The sequence below is a fragment of the Lotus japonicus genome, chromosome 1, assembly GCF_012489685.1.
Source record: "Lotus japonicus ecotype B-129 chromosome 1, LjGifu_v1.2".
Classification (NCBI taxonomy): domain Eukaryota; kingdom Viridiplantae; phylum Streptophyta; class Magnoliopsida; order Fabales; family Fabaceae; genus Lotus; species Lotus japonicus.
Genome location: NC_080041.1, coordinates 37,647,608 through 37,667,326, shown reverse-complemented (window position 1 = coordinate 37,667,326; position 19,719 = coordinate 37,647,608). Strand labels below are relative to the sequence as shown.

The following is a 19,719-nucleotide window of genomic DNA, read 5'->3' as shown; positions in this document are numbered from 1 at the left end:
GCAGTTGATGTTGGATGACAAAACTTCCTTCTGAAGAAAGATTGGAAACATCGAAAGAAATGGGTGTACGCGTGTGGAATCTTTGTTTGAAGCTCCGAATAGAAAAAGTCTTCATCGACAGTTTACTTTAAGGTTCTTGAGTTATCAGGGATTCAGTTTCGGCAAACCTCTGAGAATCGAAATCGATCATTCGTACATTCCAGGGTTTCGTGTCGAAACACTTGTCGTGGAAAGGAATAAGAGAAATTCTTATATTCCTCTGAATATTTTTGAATGTCGTTTCTACAGTGCTTTAAGAGTAGATTAGCCCTTTACTAACGTTTTTGCCCTAAGGCGGAAGTGAATGAAACTCGTGCTATAACCTATAGCGACTATCGAACTATTCTTAACCATTTCCTGAACTTTCTTCTTCATAACGCTAATCCAAACATTAAACACAAGTCAAGTTCCCCTCACGCTTACACAAAATCCTATGCGTGAGTTGGAAATTAATTATTTATTTAATTCTAAAATCTTGGGTCTTACACTGTGAAACCAGTTCGAACCTCCATCTTCGCGCTGCACCATCGCTGATACCACCGCTCCTCGCCGCCGTCTCATAACCCCATCACCATCGAGCCCCATTAATCACCACCCTTTTTCTCTGCCCTTCGATCTCCCTCTCGATTGTCTCGCAATTCGCTCAGTGTTTTGTTTGGCTCACAGATTTGTTAGGGTTTTTTGAGAAGATCGAGGGCGAGAAGAAGAACGAGAGAGGAGAAGAAGAAGAAGAAGAAGAAGAAGAAGAAGAAGAAGAAGAAGAAGAAGAAGAAGAAGAAGAACGGGAGAGGAGAAGAACCGAAGCAGGAAGAAAATGAGCAGATGAACCCTAATTTGATGGATTGAGAATTGGGTTAATTTGGGGAAATTGAGATAAGTCGAACTCATCCCCTTCCTCTGTTCTCTGTTGAGACATAAACAAATATGTTCTAATTCTTTAATAATTTTTTATGGCTTAAATAACCTTTTGGTCCTTGAAATTGTAAAGGAAATCAAATCTGGTCCTTGTAAAATTTTCGCATCAAATTGGGTCCCTAAAATTGTTTTTTAAATCTAATTAACTCATTTTGCTCAATTTTGACCGGTCAACAGTCCAGTGGCAAGCCTAGTCAGCTAAGGACGGCCACGTGGATTTTTTCACATCAATTTTAGTCCCTTGAAAAGTATTTTAATCAATTTTAGTTTCTGTTCTTCCACCTTCATGCTATTCCACTTTCACCTTCTTCCTCTTCCTCCATAACTCAAATCACATAAATTCAAAAGGAAGACCAAGGTGAATGTGATAAACATATAGTTTTTTTTAGGGTTTTGAATTTATAGGTTTAAGGATTTGAGTTATGGAGAAAGAGGAAGAAGGTGGAAGAGGAAGGTGGAAGAACAAGGACTAAAATTGATTAAAATATTTTTTGAGGGACTAAAATTGATGTGAAAAAAGTGCATGTGGCCATCCTTAGCTGACTAGGCTTTCCACCGGACCGTTGACTAGTCAAAATTGAGCAAAAGCACTTAATTAGATTAAAAAAACAATTTAAGGGACTCAATTTGATGCGAAAATTTTACAGGGATCAGATTTGATTCCCTTTACAATTTCAAGGACCAAAAGAGTATTTAAGCCATTTTTTATTGATATATATGATGATGATTTTTGGATGAGAAAGCTTAATTTTGATTTACTAATTTATATGAAGATGAAGGAAAAATGGGATGAAGATGATGAATTTCTGGGTTTTTAATATGAAGATGATGAATGTTTTAGAGACCAAATTTTTTAATTAATTTTTTGAGGAATATTTCGTTAGTTTTTGGATGCAATTGGACGGAAAACCAATTTTGCAACCGGGTGTAAACGTTAGGGACGTTTTTTTACTAATTTTAAAGTTTGGGGACGATTTTCGCATGAAGGCCAAAGTTGAGGGACCAAAAGTGCAATTAAGCCTATTTTATTACTATGATGAAAACCATGCACTAGCGGGCTGATAAAACCCCAACCCTGAAACCACAAAACCAAGAAACCCCAAAAACCCTTTTATTCTCCCTCAATGACAACCACGAGCTGCTCCTCCCTTTACACCGAGTGAACCAAACCATTGACCGTGAGATCCAAAGCCCCTCAGCTCCAAGCTCTTCTTCTCCCTGAGTTGATTTTCTTTGACAAAAAGAGGGAATGGAGGAGGCAGGAGAGGGGGATGGCATTGGGCTAGTTAATGGAGCTTGAACGAAGAAGATGAGTTTGTAATAGAGCTTGAATGAAGAGGGTGGCGTTTTGTTAAGATCAGGTATTAAGATTAGGAATTCAAAACTATAGATTATTGTGTTTATTTTTTATTTTTAATCAATAATTTTAATTAATAACTATACATGCAGAAATTAATCTTTAACTAAAAATTACATTTGGTTGTCACATCAGCTTAATTTGTACACGTGACATGCCCATATAAACTATAGTAGGACACATGACAAAGTGGTCAGAGTCCCTGCTTAGACAAGAACTAAAACCGTGCTATTTCTCTCAATGCATAGATATTTTTTCTAATTTTACTCCAATGATAGACGAAAATAAAAAACTCGTACATTCTAAAGAGACCAAAGTCATAGTTAACCCCAAAAAAATCCCACTGGGCACACCATTTGTATGGAGCAGGTTATTTGAATTAAATAGGTGTGCTTTATTAATGTTTTTTTCTTTCGTTCCCAGTTAACATAATTTTACTACATAGACAAAAGAAATCATATTTTTTACTTTATTTATATTTCAAGAATTTATAAAAGAAATTATGAAAACAAGAAATAGAGTAAAAAAGTAATTCACATTGCTAAAAATAAAAAACAAGCCAAAGCAACTTCTGTTTTAATTTGTTTGTGAAAATGGAGTAGATCAATTTAATGAGTTTCTTTTGGGTCTTGAACTCTTGATATATAGCCGTGGTATTAACTCTCAAGTTTGAAAATGGAATGTCTTCTTTTATTCACTTGTACTGTTGTACCAAATCTAGGCAAATTTCAACTTCAATTTTTATTCAAAGTTTTCGACTGTGTAAATGGTGTGATGTTTGAGTCAATCTCCCACAACAAATTAGACAGGAAACTGATCCTTTGTAAAAAAAATATTGACCATATTAAATTTCATCACCACCTCAATTCTCACAATTAATTTTATGTATTTGATAATTAAAGAAATAAAATAAATTATATCAATGATTAGATGACGAAAATTGAGCTGGTTCATTTTCTTTTACAATTGAAATAATCATATGATTGTTTCAAAAAAATAGAAGAAATAATCATGATCCAATTACACAACATTCTTGCTGCCATCAAAAGAAAGCAAGAAAATATCCCTCAATTGAATTCTACAGAATATGGTTCTCCATTAAAGCAAAAGCAAGCGTCTCAGTGTCTCACTAAAGCTGATTAGATTATTTAAGAGATACATTTTCATAGCAGATAGAAGATACATTTTCACACCTACTATGGCAGCTGTTGGCTATTGTTTGGTTTTTTCGGTTAGCCACCATCTTCTCCACATAACAAAATCACAACTTGCTCTATATTTTCAAATTGATCTCAATGTGTGATTTAGCAATAGAACTATAATTCCATTCTAGATTCAAACAAGCTAAGTTTAGAAGAAAGCAACTCCTTACTTAAAAAAAAAAAAAAAACTTTAACTTGAGTTGCTGATTAAGGTAGAAAAACTTTTTTTTATAAAAAAAAAATTCATTCCATGAGAAGAAGAAAGATGCATTATTTCACCCACCTCGCAATGCGCGAGTTCTTAATCTAGTTAACCTTTAAAACTCATCCTCATAAGTACAACTAATCTCATTGAACACTTCAAAATCTTTCACCCTATATTTGCACGCTAGCCTTATCTATAATAATATTTTGATGCTCTTATGATAAAATAGCATATTGACACCAAAACTATATACCACACATAAGTTTGTATTACCTTTAAAACTCATCCTCACAAGTATTCTTATCTTTTCGCCATTTTAAATGGTGAAACTAGATGAGAGGGTAAGAATAACAATTATCTTTAAACTTATAACTTAATTATTTGCATTATTCTTAGATTCACCACCTAATTAATTTATTTTTATACAATAACCATATAGTAATTAATATCAATCACATTATTAGATACTATGATTAATCATTAAAACATGATTTCTCCACATGAGTCGCTGTAAACTTTCAATTACAATGAGCTAAGCTAGCTAGAAACCTCTTTATACGGAGCACACTCAAAGTCATAGAAAGAAGAAAACAAAAGAAAAAGAACATCACCTTTTGTTTTTATTCTAGTAGCAGTTAAAGCACCGCCACTATTGACCCACCACACCTTCTCCTCAATAATGGCATTGAACCTCCCAAATCGAGATCTCTAGAGGTTCAGGTTCGTTACTCTTCTCTGTCCCATTTTCTTCTTCTTTATTTCTGGCTCATGGGTCTCTCTTCTAATCCTGTTTTAGCTTGTAGCTCTAGATTTCACATGAAGTAGTGGTGGTAGCTCAAAACCCACTTCGCTTTTTTCCCTGTTGTTCAATATTTATGGTCTGAGATTCATGAATTCTTATCTGTCTTATTCAGATCTTTCATTATCTATCTAACTATCTATTTCTGCTTGTGTAATAACTCTCCGTAGGCTTTTTATAATAAAAAATGAAGGTTTTTTTGACTTATAGTTTGAATTCAACCTATTATTATTCTATGTTTTGCTTATGTTTAGTTTTAGTGTGTTGAAGAATGAAAATATAATTAAAAAAAAATTGATCATAGTTTATTTTCTGATTACGTTATTTTTGTTCTGTTTCTGATTGACCATTGTAATGGATTTAATAAGCATATGTCATTGTGGGCATTTAAAAAATTGTGGCTTTTGATATTTACTCTGTAATGCTCAAAATTTTGAGAAGCACCTCTCATTTTCGTTTTTGACTTCTGGTAAATGAATTTATTGCCACAATTGCTACATCACAATGATGAGTATTGATATTGAAAAGGACACACCATCTTAGGAAACCTGGGTTGCTTTTCACTGTTACCATCTACTTGTGCTAAAATTGTAATTGGACATTATAAATTAAAGTAATGGGTATTATCTATCATTTTTACATTTCAGGAAATTTGGGCAATCATAATCTTCATTGTCCTTTTAATAGTTTCATTTTCTGGTTTCTAGTTTCCAGTTTAAACATGGATTCATTAGATAGTGTTAGTTTAAAGCCTCAATTTCATATCTTCCTAAATTTTAGGTAAAAGAAAATTGCAATTATGTCGCTTCAGAAGATCTGTCTGTAAATAAGCTTTTATGTTTTACTACAGTTAATTTGGATTAGTTGTGTTGGCCTCGGATGCTGCTGCAACAATTGATCCACTAATGGGATTCCACCTCGCATTGATACTCGTTTTGGCTTCTCTTCGACTAACTTTAAGTGAAGATATCGAGCATGGTTCGCTGCTCGTAAATGGAGCTCAAGCAAAAGCTGAAACAGGGGATAACTTTATTTGTGCCACCATTGATTGGTGGCCTCACGATAAGTGTGACTACAACCATTGCCCCTGGGGATATTCATCTGTTGTAAATTTGGTGAGTATTTTGGAATTAGTTTGTATTGAAATGAACACTCTTGAGAATTTATATTTCCCTTCCACCCCCCCCCCCCCCAAATCCTCCATTTAGAACTCTAGCAAGCAGAGTCAACCAGTTTTAGTAATTGTTCAATTCAATGTGGATTGATTTTTCAGGACTTGTCTCATCCTTTCCTTGCCAAAGCAATCCAAGGTGTGTATATTTGAATTACTTAGGTCCATATGGTTTAGAAGATCAATGACTCTGATAGCATTCTTTTTTTTTTGTGGCTGCATAAAAGTTACAATGAGCCTATTTGAATGCGGACCAAAGAGCACTTATAGGAGCTTATCTTATAAAAAAGACACAGGATAAGCTCCAATAAGTGCTCTATCAAATCATCTTTGGAATGCTTTGTTAAGCATGATAGTATTGTTTTCATGATAGCATTCAAGCCGTTGAGGATAAGACTTGGAGGTTCTTTGCAAGACCAGGTGCTGTATGATGTAGGAAGTTTGAAGTATCCTTGTCATCTATTTCAAAAGATGAAAGGTGGACTGTTTGGATTTTCAAAGGGATGTTTACACATGGAAAGGTGGGATGAGCTGAATCAATTTTTCAATGAAACAGGGTGAGAATTTTAACATTGAAATTCTTATTATCCCCAGCGCCTCCCTCTTCCTTCAAGCCAAATAAAAAACATGAAAAAATAAAATTTGGTTTTTAATTAGGGTACTATAACCAAGTGATAGTTTTCATTTGTTATTTTTTTTTTGTGCTTCCTCTAGTATAATCCAGCTTTACATCCCTTCATTGGAGGTATAATAGGTTCTCTAGCTGCATATACTTAATACCTTTTTCACCCTTGATAAAAAAAACATGCAAATAGAATGATATATAGTTTTATTGTATTCCTTTTTCCTTATAATCACAGACATAAGGTGCTTTGTTTATTGTTATCATTTAAGTTCATCATTCTAGTCCTTCTATCTTTCATGATTGGTTAATATTAGCAATAGCTTTTGTTAGAGTGAATACCGCTGTGGTCCATCCAGGCTTTGACCTATAAATACTTGCAAACCTCTTTTTCTATAAGAAAATACAAAAAAAAAGAATTTGAATGCCTGTGTGTGCATGATTTACTATACTATCTCTATGTATGGTTTAGCATAAGCATATTTATGTTCAAGAAATCAAAGTGGGGTGGTGGAGGGATGATTATCTGTGATGTAACTTAATTAGAATTTGACACTTGCAGGGCCATTGTGACATTTGGCTTGAACGCGCTCCACGGGAGGCACCAGATTAGTCATAATGTTTGGGAAGGAACCTGGGACCCTACTAATACTTATGATTTTATAAAGTACACTATTTCAAAAGGATACAAGATTGATTCCTGGGAACTTGGTAGGACACTAGATAGAGTTATTTGTTACTTTGATGCTCATTTATGTTTAATTTGACCTTATTCTTGCATATGCTGCTTGTAGGCAATGAGTTGAGTGGTAAGGGCATTGGTGCAAGTGTTGCTGTCGCACAGTATGGTAAAGACGTGATAAAACTTAAACAAATTCTAGATGTTTTATATGAGAGCTCCAAGTTCAAACCTTCACTTGTAGCACCTGGGGGATTTTATGAAAAGGAGTGGTATGACAAACTTCTTCAGGTTTCGGGTTCAGGCATAATCAATGTTCTAAGTCATCATTTATATAATTTGGGCCCAGGTTTGCTTGTCATACATGATTCTTTATACTATAGTTTGGTAAATTAATCTGTTCCTAATTTAATCTCTCTTTTTCAGGTAGTGATGAGCATCTTGAAAGGAAGATTTTAGATCCTGAGCGCTTGAGCAAGGTTGAAAATATTTTCAGCAATCTTTCAGCAACCATTCAAAAACATGGTCCTTGGACTTCTGCATGGGTAGGAGAAGCTGGTGGGGCATACAACAGTGGTGGCCGCTTTGTTTCTAACACATTTCTGAACAGCTTTTGGTAATACTGGTTGTTCATTCCCTCCATCATTTTCTGCTCATATTTTTTAATTGCTAAGAAGCATTTATGATTTTTTAATTAGCAAAATGATTACTTGTGTTTAACTTTTAAGTTGGAAAATTTAAACGACTCATATCATAGGTACTTAGATCAACTTGGAATTGCATCCAGCTACGGGACTAAAGTTTACTGCAGACAGACTTTAATTGGAGGAAACTATGGCCTTCTCAATACCACCACCCTCACTCCCAATCCTGACTACTACAGGCAAGTATAAATTAAAAATTGAAGAGAGAAAGAGACTAGATATATGTACTTTTTATTTTCATTATAGGGTACTTGAAGATTTATGGTGGTTCGTATATCTTTGTTGAACATATCTGTTGCAAACCCAAGCATTAGGCCCAGGTTTGGTAAAGTCTATGAGAGGAGGCCCAAACAGCAAGATGGACCACATGATGATTCAACATTCTAGAAGCTAATATTCCCTAGTACTATCTGGTGAGGTGGCAGCATCCTATGATGAGGAGGGGACCATTGCTACCAGCTGATAGAATATAAGTTAGTTATGGAGAGAGAGAGTCTTTTTAGGCAGAATTTGGCATAGGACTTGGGAGAGAAAGAGCACTCTCGAAATTGCTCTTGCTTATCTTGTTTTTCTTTCTGTTATTTTGTAATTCCTTAAACACTGTTTCTGGGTATTTCCAGAGGATTCAGTGATCATCAATCTCAGTTTCATTCAGTCATAGTGTTGTTATTCTGGTACCTAACATTATCTAATCCTAGACTCTCATCTTTTTTTCCCGATAGTGCACTTTTGTGGCATCGGCTGATGGGAAAGAAGGTTCTTGCAGTTTCAAATGATATTTCTTCACCCTTTTTACGCACTTATGCCCATTGTTCAAAAGACAGCGTAAGTGCACTAATTTATTTCTACTTGTATGGAAAATATAATGTTATAGGGAGACGTGAATTTGGAGTTCACTCTTATGTATATGATGTTTGATTAGCATTCCAATTATTAAGAAATTAAAGCTGATATGACATCATATGCAGCTTAACATGCTGATATATTATATGTAAATTTGACAGTAAGAAAAAAGAATATGCAGTGGTTAGAAACTTAGAATGCACTGAAGTTTATGGAAGAATGAATTTTAGATTTGTTCATAGGAGAGCCAAGGTGAATATAACACTGAATGATTTTATGAACATTTCACCATACTTCTGTGGTCATGCTAGAAGTTTTGGTCTCATGCCTAATCAATTAGGGTTTTCCATTTGGCTTCTAGGTGCCTGGTATTTTGGTACAATGTTGACATAGAGATTTGAGCCTACGATCCATGCAGTTAGCCAAATCCCTCTTCTTTTTCATCAGAATAAATTTTGGTACCCACAAAAGCTTTTTTCCATAATTGATTTTGACTTTAGAATTAATTAGGTGTTTGTTTGTTGTAGACCTGTAGTTAGATAATCAATGGGATGAAAAACGAAAATTACTCATAAAATAGCAAAATACATATAGCACAAACAAACAGTGAACCAGATAGCTTGTGTCCAGTCTAATTTAAGCTGTTACTATAAAAACTGAAATTGGATTCAAATCTTCACATATTACATTCTATCTAATCAGACTTCCTTGTTGTCCCAGAATATATATCTCTTGATTTGTAGATCTTTTAGAGTTTTTGACATTATATTCCGTTTTGTTTGATAATGAATGTGTGAAAACTTCGAACAAAGGTTGATTTTGTGTCACTCACTTCCAATTTGCTAGCAACTCTTTTAATTAAAGTGAAATTTGCAGGGAGTTGAGCTTCACATCTTGTGACTTAAGATTAGATGATAGCCATCTATCTAAACAATTGTCTGCTCTCTGAATATTTCTTTTAGCATTCATCAGATTCTTATCAATTTCATTCTACAGGTGGGTGTAACGTTACTGTTGATCAACTTGAGCAACCAGACTAATTTCATACTCAATGTTCAAAACCCTGTGACAGCAAGTGCTGAAGGAAATGCAGTGACCAAAAGCACCCATAAAGGAAACTCATTCTTTGACCATCTTAAGAGGACATTTTCTTGGGTTGGAACAAAAGGATCAGAAGTAACATACAGGGAAGAGTATCACCTAACTTCACATGATGACATCATTAGAAGCCAAACCATGGTACTGAACGGTATTCCACTGGAGTTAACAAGTGAGGGAAATTTTCCACCATTGGATCCAGTACGCAGTAATGTACTATCTCCAATATACATGGCTCCTTTGTCCATTGCATTTATTGTTTATCCTAACTTTGATGCTCCAGCATGTGCTAGACACAGAAAACTTTAGTTTTCTATAATCTTGTAAACTAGGCACTAGGAGTATGCAACTGCAAGCTCTCATGGTAATTGTAAGTATTCGTGAGCTGTTACTCGAAAGTTTCAAGCTTTGCAATAGTTTAATATTGAAGAGGCATAAGATGTATCATCAACTTGTGAATAAATTGTTGGTTCAAGTTATTTGTTTCACACTTGATTTTCTTTGGGAAAGTAGTGATTTTGTTTCATTCTTCTTCAGTAGTGATTTAAGGCATTGGGTTTAGGGTCATATATTTGTCTGACCACACCGCCCGAAGGACTTTCACTACGAGAAGTCGTCATCATAGTCACACTAACCATTGGCTCTGATACCTTTCACTGAGGAGACAGAGGGAGCCCATGGGCCAAGAAAACGAGACATCAAGAGAACTTGACGCTATAACTTTACTCAAAATCTTAAGACATTGGATTTATGGGACTCAATCACTTGCACTCTCAACAATAATTTGCGTCACTTTCAAGTTTTGCATAACTAATGTGAGAGAGAGAGAGAGGAGAGGGAGTGAGAGAGAGAGAGAATGTTGTCAACATAGTTTAAATGATTATTGTTCAAGGATTCACAAGTCAATTAAAAGAATGATGTGATAATTTGTTAACTGAACAAGATAGACTTATAAGATAACAAAATGGTAAATTAATCCATATAAAAATGTGGTATAAGTACTAACATTTATGCTACAGCACTTGTCCTGTAAAATGTCGAACATATCAATTCATATTAGAACCAAGAAGACAAAAATTGAGAACTAAAACAAGACCATGTTAATTTTTAAAGGACCAAAATAGAGTGCTTTAAAAACATCAAGGAATCAAATTGCTTTTTACCATATGTACATGCTTTCATAAAATCTTCACGCCTCCACATAAGTTTCTAATTTTTCTGCTCGCTATTCCTACGTTGTTGTAATTGTGGTCCATAACCCGATATCTCATGCATTCTGATAATTTGCTCATAAACAATCTCAAATCAATACTATATTTCAGAAACAAAATTCACAAGCTGGTACATTATAATATCTGAAGCTAGTTTTCCAGAAAGCTCAATGCCCCCTCAATTTAATAAACAAGCATGTGTGTGCAGGGGGAAGGAATGAAATAGCAAAAGTTGGAATCAAATCTCATGATCTGTGTGCTTTTCCAAGTAAATGACGACCGCGTTGATTAGCACCATTCATACGGATACTCAGCTTCTCAACATCTTTGTCAAAACCATCCATGGCGTTGATATGCCTGCAACGATGCCAAAAGCAACTATAAATAATGATATCCTTAATAAAGTGAAATACTTCTACTTAATTACACAACTAGTACATCCTGAGCAATCATTAATATCAGTTAGTTAAACTAACGAAGGTAAATTGGCGAAAACACAGAATCTGATCAACTTGCCTGTCAATTTCAGATCCCATGTCCATGGCCATGCCCTTCAATTCTCCTAAGAGATCACTAATATCTGACAATGCATCATCTTGCTTCCCTTTTTCAACCTGTTTCAGAACATTCTGTTCAGTAGCTAAATTTAACAATAGTAAGTATATCAATCAAATGCAAAGGAGAGTATCACAAATTATAATTACAGTATCCAGGTCAGGCTAATGGTCAGTCGAAAGTATAGGTGGTTAATGAGAGAAATATGAGGAGAGTTGCAAAATTATAATGGCCATTACTCATTAGAGCCCGAACAATAGTAGAAAACTACTTGGTGCTTTGTGCATGTTTGGAAACTCGTTTTAAAACCACAATGAAGCCAAAATTTAGGGTCGATAGAAGCAACTTCCCTCAGCTTTTGTTTCAATCTACCATGATTTTGGCTCCAAACGAGTTTCCAAACATGCATTTATTCAGATATATATCAGATGTTAAAGCATTAAGAGACAGAATCATTGTTATGTTCATGACTTCAGACAACAATTAATCTTCATCAAGTTGATACAAACCTCAACTTTTTCAAATGCATTTGTTGGCTCAGAAAGTGATTTCCGCGGCTTTGACTGCCCTTTAGGAGCTGAAGAAGTCAATCCTAACTTCTCTCTCTGCTCCGAGTGGTTGCCATTTCTTCTGACTGGATCAGCTGTTATCATGATGCACATAATATCATTATCATGCATCCCAAAGCTATTAAAATCAAAAAGGTCATAGAGAGAAAAAAATACTAACCTCCAAAAATAACAGGGCCAGTTATTGTGCCTGTCTTCTTTGGTTTCCAAGTTCTGGAGAACATGCCTCCAAGACTTCCCAAAAGCTTTTCTCCCTGTAAACAGCAATAGACAGTTAAAATTTGGTCCACAATATCAATTGAAAACAGCATGAAGAAAATGCCCATAAAGGAGACCCTGACACAATAGCACTAAAAGCTCGTTTGGATAAGACCAAAAATCACTTATTGGAGCTTATCTAGTGCTTTCTTTAATAGAGAAGCTTCAATAAGCGCTCTTTGATGTGTATCCAAATGGAACATAACTAACACGGGAATAACAAGATCTATACCCGACTTAGATCATGATCAATATCAGCAGCAACATCGTGACTCCTTGTAATCTGCTCGCCTTGCTGATGCAGCATCACTAATGTATTGGTAGCATCCTCTCTTATTTCCTCAGCTATCTTCAAACAGTTGTTTACTGACTTTGTAGTCTCTTCAGATTTGTACACGGCATAGTTCTCCAACTCCTGCACTGATTGACTCTCCAACCCCCCAGAATCGCGGAAACCATTCTTGTACCTGTTTGGATTATTGGCTGATGAAACAGCATAAGAAGATGATGAAGAGTGGCCACTGGCATAATCATCATCAAAGGGGTTGGTGTTACTCTCTCTTGAAACTAGACCATGTCCAGAAACATGTTTTTTGTTATCTTTTGTCTCTTCATCAGAATCAAAGGGGTTTTTATGCTTAGAGACAGGGTCAACTGAGCTAGGCTTAGCATATTTCAAAGGTGATTTCTTTGAACCAACCATTATCTCTCTCTCTCTCTCTCTCTCTAGTCTCTACCTTAAAAAAACAATGATCTTGTGTATACTCCCACCTGAAAAGACAAGCCAAGGAATCAAGATACTCAATCACTGTTGGCAAAAAACCCAGATATCAAATCAAAGTTCTTATCAAAAAAGCAAACCCCTTTTCATCAAAATTGAATTTTGAAGTGGTCAACATACAAAACCAACTCAAAAGAGACAAAATTTATACAGTTAAATATAGATAACAAGAGATCAACAAGGATAGCAAAAACCCAGATGAAAAAAAGTGAAATTTGAAGTGAAAAGCTGAGAATTAGATGAAGATGATAACAAGGAAGAGAGATAGTACCTGGTGTGATTATGAATGTATTGAATTGAAGGAAGAAGAAGAGAAAGGACACAAATTTAAGAGGCTTGGTTGGTTTGAAGTTTGATAGTTTCAACTTTGGAAATGGAAATGGAAATGGAAATGCACAAAATCGCGTTAAGAAAAGTCACAGCAACATGCGCAGCCAGAACAAGAGAAAATTTAAATTCGCCATAGACTTTTGGTAATTTGACTCACTCTCTCCCCTTATTATTAAACGGTTTTATAAGTTAAAGGACCAAAAACAACGAAAATTTAATTAAGGGAGGAATACCATTTTTTTTTCGTTTCTAAAAAAAAAAAAAAACCAAATTTTCACTATAGTTCAAAGACTCCGAACATATTTAACAAAAAATGTCTCTCCATCACATATTATAAGTCACATTTTTTCTAAAAAAATTAACTCAAAAATAATGGATAGGGGAGTATTGAAAGTCACTCTCAATTATTATTATTATTGTCTCTCCATCACATATTATAAGTCACATTGATTTAGGTCCCTCTAAAATGTATCACGTCAGCATCCGTTAGGTAAAAGTAACGGCAGGGGTTTATTCCTCCATATTGTTTTCCAAATAAGGGTGTATACCAAAAATAAAAAATTTAGAGTGGCCAAACCCAATTAAAGTCCACGATCTTTTCTACATTTTATTTTAATATCTAATTGGAACATTCTAACCCAATACAAAATGGCGATGGTAATTGTATTAAATATTGTACAGTATTGGATGGATGAGGAAGCTTGTCTTAATGTTTGGGCACCTATGCCCCCTTATGACCAAATAAATTTAGGGGTTGATATTTACACAAACCAAAAATGTTATTTATACCCTATTGGTTTTTTTTTTATTTAAATTCTAAAAATGCCCTTTTGACACTTCTCATGACCATCGGTGACCTTCATGTTCAGTCATAATTTGATTCTATCACATGTTATTAGAACCAACAATTGTTTATCTAGTGCATTCTCAATTTACCACTATAGTGGAAGTTGTGAACAATTATCCTATTGATCAATAGATCCAAAGTTGGAATTTCTAAAACCAAAGTCCTTCAGCGCTGGCTGCTACTTCATCGAATTCTAAAATTTTTGTTTGAGAACTGCAGCACCCTCCATTGTGACTCAGGCTCTTGCTCAGCCACATTAGCATCAAATCATCCAAGAAGAATTCAATACCTTGATGAGGAACAAAAATCTAGACTTCAACCAGCTTATGGTAGAAAGTCGAAGCCCTGTATGTAAACTTTAGTAAGTAGTTATCCTTATTGATATGTGCTTGTCATAAACCTTTTTGCTACTGAAATCAATTTTGCAGAACCTCCATGCATCTCGGATGTTAAAAACATTTATATTCTAAATCACAAATTGTTGTGAGTTCCTCTGGTACTCTTAAATATCAACTAAGAACAGTTGTAACTTATAACAACAGCACAGTCTCTCCACTATGGCAGCATCAACCACATCAGCTAGTGCTTGACTCTGCCTGCTTCTTCTTCACCATAGCAGCGTGTTTATGTCCAACAAGGTGAGTATTGAAAACTTTCTCGCTGTTGCACACCACGTTGCATAGATCGCACAATCTAACAGCAGCTTCTGCAGCCCCTCCTTCAACAATTTTACGTTTCTTTGTCTCAATATCCATTTCTGGTGCCTTTCTTGGTTTATCAGAACCTGGCTTTTCCAGTGGCCCGATTATTGGATTTGCAGGTGCGGCACTGGCACCGACACCAGTTTCTGGTTTTGACAGTTTCTCCAAGTTTTTCAGGTGTTTCTTCCCAGATAAGTGGATAATATACATATCCTTGGTGTCACAAGTAATCTTACAAACTTCACACCATGCTGATTGAGCAACCTGTATTTTCTTTGGAGCTTTTCGACGCTTGAATGCAGCAACAGAAGGACCAATCCCATTATTATTCATCAAGCCAACCTACGGATGATCAACATGTAAAGCAATACACAAATGTGCAACTTAGCAAATGTACGTATTATTGAATACAACAGCTTGATTGATCTATTTATAGAAATACAACCACAGAAAATGACAGCAAGAAAGTACTAAAAATAAAATCTAATTGAAATAAGCAATCTCCAATCAAGCAACTCACTACAAAATACAGCAGATCAATTATTAAAACATGATATAAATTTAAAAATAGATAAGAACCTTCAGAGAACCATACCACAAAAGCTAGTCGTTGTAGTTGAAGAGTCCAATGCCTTATAAATCCCAAACTAGAATCTCATACTTCCAATGTGGGACTCAAGTCTCATACCATGCAATACGATCCTAACATTTCACCATGCTTTGCAACCCTGACGCCCATGCAGTGCACTAGACCTTTGACTAGTCTTGGACGAGCAATGCAATGCCAGCGTCACTACCAGTGCCTCCGCTTGTTTGCAGATCAATGCCTTATAAACCTCACACTAAAATATAATACTTCCAATGTGGGACTCAAGTCCCATACCTTGTCTTGTTCGAGATATAGGAGGAGCTCAAGCAACAATAAGCCAAGATTGTACAGGACAGCTAGAGAATCAGACAGCACATCTTCACCCTAAGCCTTAAGGTATTGGGTATGTGGGCCTCTTATCTAATATTGCCTTCAACTACCTCATTTTTAACTAATGTGAGTATCTAAATTCACACTTGTATTCACAACAATCTCCCCCTCAAGTGAGTCACCACCACATTACTATACCCCTGTTCCCTCGCATCACATCAACGGGACACGCCTCATGACCTCCAGGTCTCTAGGAAAGACTTTTAATAGAAGGAGTCGTCACTATGGTCGCAGCTCTGATGCCCCTTGTTGGGAAGATAGGGGTTCTCATTTCTCAAGCAACCATGAGTAAAGGCTATACAAGCTGGCCAGAAAACTGGACACTGCATCTCCACCCAAAATGTTAAGGCATTGAGTATGTGGGTCTCAGTTAGGACTAACCCGAATTATAAGACCATTCAATTGGACCCCAACAAAAATTGAGTTACAGTACAAAATTTCGTAAATGGTCAGCATCAGGTCCTCACTGTTTCATCAAGATTCAAAAACCAGATAACTAATCTCTAACTTAATTGGCCTATCAATGTTAAGATATAAATTTATCATATTTGACTCTTCAAAAGTTGTGAAGATTAGACAAATGAAATCTGGTTAGGAGGATAGTAGACAGAGACAAACAAATATTGATTAAACTATTAGGAGAGATTTAGAGCTAAATGGTCTATCATTAGACTTAATTAATGTTACTTAAGACATTATGTCATCACTAGATCCATGCAGCAAACCTCACTCAGCTGAAAAGGTTTTGGTTGTTGTTGAATAAAATTCAAGACACAAATGATTACTACAGTACTTGCAGCAAAAGTGAAGATCGAGAATTTTCAAAATGAAAGAAGACCGATTCGGTCACTGTTTAATGTGCTGCTTCAATTAGAATAAGTTGAATACAAGAAAAAATCAGTGTTGTCAATCCCGGATAGCGGAGTGTAGTGGCCGACCCCAACAATGCTATAGCGGTATAGCGCATAGCAATCCGGCTGCTATACTAATTTTTTTGTATAGTTTATATACTATAACTATATACATATAAAAGGTTGAAAAAATAAAAAATTCATGCCAGCCATATTTAACATTAAAAAGTCATAGGTATCATAAACAAAACATAGTAGTACCAACAAAAGCCAAGGTCTGACAGAACCCAACCAAGAACTGATATTACCTTAATTCCCAAATAGGAATTAGGGGAAGATGCAAAGAGATACCAAACACTCTCCCTAACCCAAAGAGAGATCCAATGCTCTCCCTAAACCCCAATATCAAAATTAATACAAAGATCCCCTATTCTCTCTCTAATTCACTTATTTATAGACTCACTCTGTAACTAACTCCTAACCCCAACTAACCAACTAGTAACCCCTAACTGACCCGTAACTGTGAGAGTGTGAGTACCTATTAGTAACCAAGAAGTTAAGTCTCTAATTCCTAAACTAAATTGCGTAAAAACATGAAATGCCGTTAATAACTAAGTGGGCCTAATATATAAGAGTCATGCTTGTAATTCAATTAGTCAATGAAAGCGTAGTTTCTTGATAAAGAACTCTGTTTGATACACACTCTCTCTCGTCTAACAACCATAATATAGATATTAGGTAACACAGCAAATCCCAACATGGCATGTAATCTTACAAAAGGATAATTCAATTTACAATTCACCTGAGCCGTATGCCTTTTCCCAGCTAGATGCTTGCTATACGTGTCTTCACTGTTGCACATAACGTTGCACACCGTGCAAATCTTTACGGAGTCCATGGGTGTTCCACCACTCAAATCCTTCCGTTTCTTAGATTCTAATTCCTCACCTTCAGCCCCAACTTGAACTTGTCCTTGGATACCACTTGTCGAACTTTGCACATTTGCATGAGAGGGTCCCGGTAATAATGCAGTAGTGGGATTATTCCATACCTGCAATTTTTTTTTGTGTTTCTTTCCCAATATGTGTTTTTCATAAACATCTGCAGTATTGCAATCAATTTTACAAACTTCACATCGCATTGCTTTGGTGACTTTGGTTTTATGAGGCAACACAACCGTGGCATCATTAGTGAAAACTTGATGTGACCATGCGCCATTCCATGCATAAGGCAAACTTGCAGACGCCACTGGAGTCACATGTGATGAACCAGAAGCCTGCATATTAGAAGCATTGGAATTCAAAACCACAGTGCAGATCTGAAGCTTCCATTTAAATTCAAAATGTAGTTTACCTCCTTAATTTCTTATTCTAACCGCACTTTACACCCTGATTTATATACTTGAACACATCACATCCTATATTAACAACAATAACATATATAGCAATTCTCCTATTTCAGTTTACATTAAATATTTTGTAATCATTACCATTAATAAATCATCAAAAAGGGTTCCAATTTCTTCTTCTGCCTTCCATATTTCTCAAATTGTCATTGAAAAGAATCACATTAACAAAGAACAAAAACCTACAAGAAACATGCATACAAAGACACTCATAAATCATAATTAATGATTGCCAAGAATTTGGCTTCTATCTCTACTTCTTTAAGCTAGAGATCCATGGTATTTTATCAATAGAAAGCTTTTCGGTAGTCCACCAAAATGAAAACTGACATGGGTAGGTTATGACATCCAAGTTAGTGTTGAGGAGGATACTCAAATCCTTATGACAATCATGCCACTGCTAAACTACATCCTTTCCTTTCACTTCCTAACATGTTAACCAAAAGATTAAGACAAATTTCAACACCCACCACATATTGGAACTCCACATTCCCCCTACAAGTGATAAATTCTACAAAAAAAAAAAATATCAACTACTTCAAAATTAGGCAAAAGCTTTTTTGATTAAACAACTTACATAAAAGCAATAATAATTGGAAAAGAAATGTAAAAAGAACATCAATAAACAGAATGACAAAAAACATTGCAAAGTGGGTGAGAACCCCAGATGACATAACATGAGAAAGATTTGATTTTGTTTATAAATTTGAAAACTTTGATCAAATAGGGGACTAACAAGATCATATCTGATGGGTTCAGCGACGACCCAGTACTGAGAATCTGTTGTTTGGGCATCAGGAACAGATAAAGAAGTTGAATTTCCAGGTGGGTCGGTGCCAGGAGGATGAATTGCAGAATCTGAGGTGTGAGGGTAAGGTATCAAATATGGGTTTGCAGAATAGTACGGTTGCTGCAAATTGGTGACGGGAACAAGGTGATGTTGCTGTTGCTGTGGGTACATTTTGGACCAATTGATGTTAAGCGTTCAACTCAAATCACTCCACTCCCTCAAGTGATGATGATGCTAAAAACAATGAGGGAGGGAGAGAACAGTGTGTTAAGAACTTCTGGGCCTTTATTTTATAGTTCGATCAAGGTACCACTCACCATGGCCTTTTTCCTTTTCCTCATGGCTTTATTACTCCAATTATACATTTTTGGGAAATTGATTTTAATGTCCCTCCTATTTAATTTCTTGTCACCTTATTTTATCGCATTCAAAAGCGCGAGAATCAATTACGCATCACACTTATAAGTGAAAGATAAATTATACAATTCGCACGCGGAAAGGAACGACATAGGGATGCTATGAATATTTATAGGGGTGACATTATAATCAACTTTATAGTCTATATACATTTGTTAACTTGTATTTTAAAATTCATTTTTTAGTAACGTGAGATAAAAATACTCAATCCCTAGACATATCTCTTACGAGATAACGATATTAGGTACCAAAAACGAAATCAGATTTCAGGTGATCTAGAGATATCTTGTAATCTGGTGTAATATCTCGATATTACACCAATATTACACCAGATTACGAGATTAACTTACTTGGTCTGGAACATCAAAAACTTATTAGTACATGGGAATTT

General features: G+C 35.5%; 3 protein-coding genes across 6 annotated transcripts; 1 reads left to right on the top strand and 2 right to left on the bottom strand.

Annotated features, from left to right (window-relative positions):
• The first annotated feature begins 4,280 nt into the window (after positions 1-4,280).
• Positions 4,281-10,122, top strand: LOC130734617 (heparanase-like protein 1). 4 transcript variants are annotated; one of them, XM_057587120.1, is made up of 10 exons: positions 4,281-4,438; positions 5,368-5,632; positions 5,791-5,827; positions 6,062-6,245; positions 6,873-7,021; positions 7,105-7,338; positions 7,416-7,605; positions 7,747-7,872; positions 8,416-8,518; positions 9,533-10,122. In XM_057587120.1, the coding sequence occupies exons 2-10, from the start codon at positions 5,423-5,425 to the stop codon at positions 9,941-9,943; spliced, it is 1,644 nt and encodes a 547-aa protein (XP_057443103.1). In that variant the 5' UTR covers positions 4,281-4,438; positions 5,368-5,422; the 3' UTR covers positions 9,944-10,122. The 4 variants fall into 4 exon arrangements, with proteins under 4 accessions (XP_057443103.1, XP_057443105.1, XP_057443106.1 ...); XM_057587122.1 differs by lacking the exon at positions 4,281-4,438 and adding an exon at positions 4,451-4,596; XM_057587123.1 differs by lacking the exon at positions 4,281-4,438 and adding an exon at positions 4,472-4,548.
• A 795-nt stretch (positions 10,123-10,917) lies between these two features.
• LOC130734618 (SNAP25 homologous protein SNAP33-like) lies at positions 10,918-13,490 on the bottom strand. The gene is made up of 6 exons (XM_057587124.1): positions 13,280-13,490; positions 12,460-12,998; positions 12,130-12,223; positions 11,910-12,043; positions 11,362-11,459; positions 10,918-11,202 (listed from the first exon to the last, which is right to left on the bottom strand). The coding sequence occupies exons 2-6, from the start codon at positions 12,928-12,930 to the stop codon at positions 11,091-11,093; spliced, it is 909 nt and encodes a 302-aa protein (XP_057443107.1). The 5' UTR covers positions 12,931-12,998; positions 13,280-13,490; the 3' UTR covers positions 10,918-11,090.
• Positions 13,491-14,571: 1,081 nt separating this feature from the next.
• On the bottom strand, positions 14,572-19,233 carry LOC130734616 (uncharacterized). Its single transcript, XM_057587119.1, has 3 exons — positions 18,858-19,233; positions 17,519-17,992; positions 14,572-15,228 (listed from the first exon to the last, which is right to left on the bottom strand). The coding sequence occupies exons 1-3, from the start codon at positions 19,080-19,082 to the stop codon at positions 14,761-14,763; spliced, it is 1,167 nt and encodes a 388-aa protein (XP_057443102.1). The 5' UTR covers positions 19,083-19,233; the 3' UTR covers positions 14,572-14,760.
• Positions 19,234-19,719: the final 486 nt, after the last annotated feature.

Coding starts and splice junctions, on each gene's coding strand:
- LOC130734617 (XM_057587120.1), top strand. CDS start 5,423: ATGGGATTCCACCTCGCATTGATACTCGTTTTGGCTTCTCTTCGACTA. Junction 7,022..7,104: donor GATTGATTCCTGGGAACTTG/GTAGGACACTAG, acceptor TGCTGCTTGTAG/GCAATGAGTTGAGTGGTAAG. Junction 7,873..8,415: donor CCCAATCCTGACTACTACAG/GCAAGTATAAAT, acceptor TTTTCCCGATAG/TGCACTTTTGTGGCATCGGC.
- LOC130734618 (XM_057587124.1), bottom strand. CDS start 12,930: ATGGTTGGTTCAAAGAAATCACCTTTGAAATATGCTAAGCCTAGCTCA. Junction 12,044..12,129: donor TGGCCCTGTTATTTTTGGAG/GTTAGTATTTTT, acceptor TCATGATAACAG/CTGATCCAGTCAGAAGAAAT. Junction 11,203..11,361: donor ATGGGATCTGAAATTGACAG/GCAAGTTGATCA, acceptor GCATCGTTGCAG/GCATATCAACGCCATGGATG.
- LOC130734616 (XM_057587119.1), bottom strand. CDS start 19,082: ATGTACCCACAGCAACAGCAACATCACCTTGTTCCCGTCACCAATTTG. Junction 17,993..18,857: donor AACCCATCAGATATGATCTT/GTTAGTCCCCTA, acceptor TCTAATATGCAG/GCTTCTGGTTCATCACATGT. Junction 15,229..17,518: donor GGAAAAGGCATACGGCTCAG/GTGAATTGTAAA, acceptor GATCATCCGTAG/GTTGGCTTGATGAATAATAA.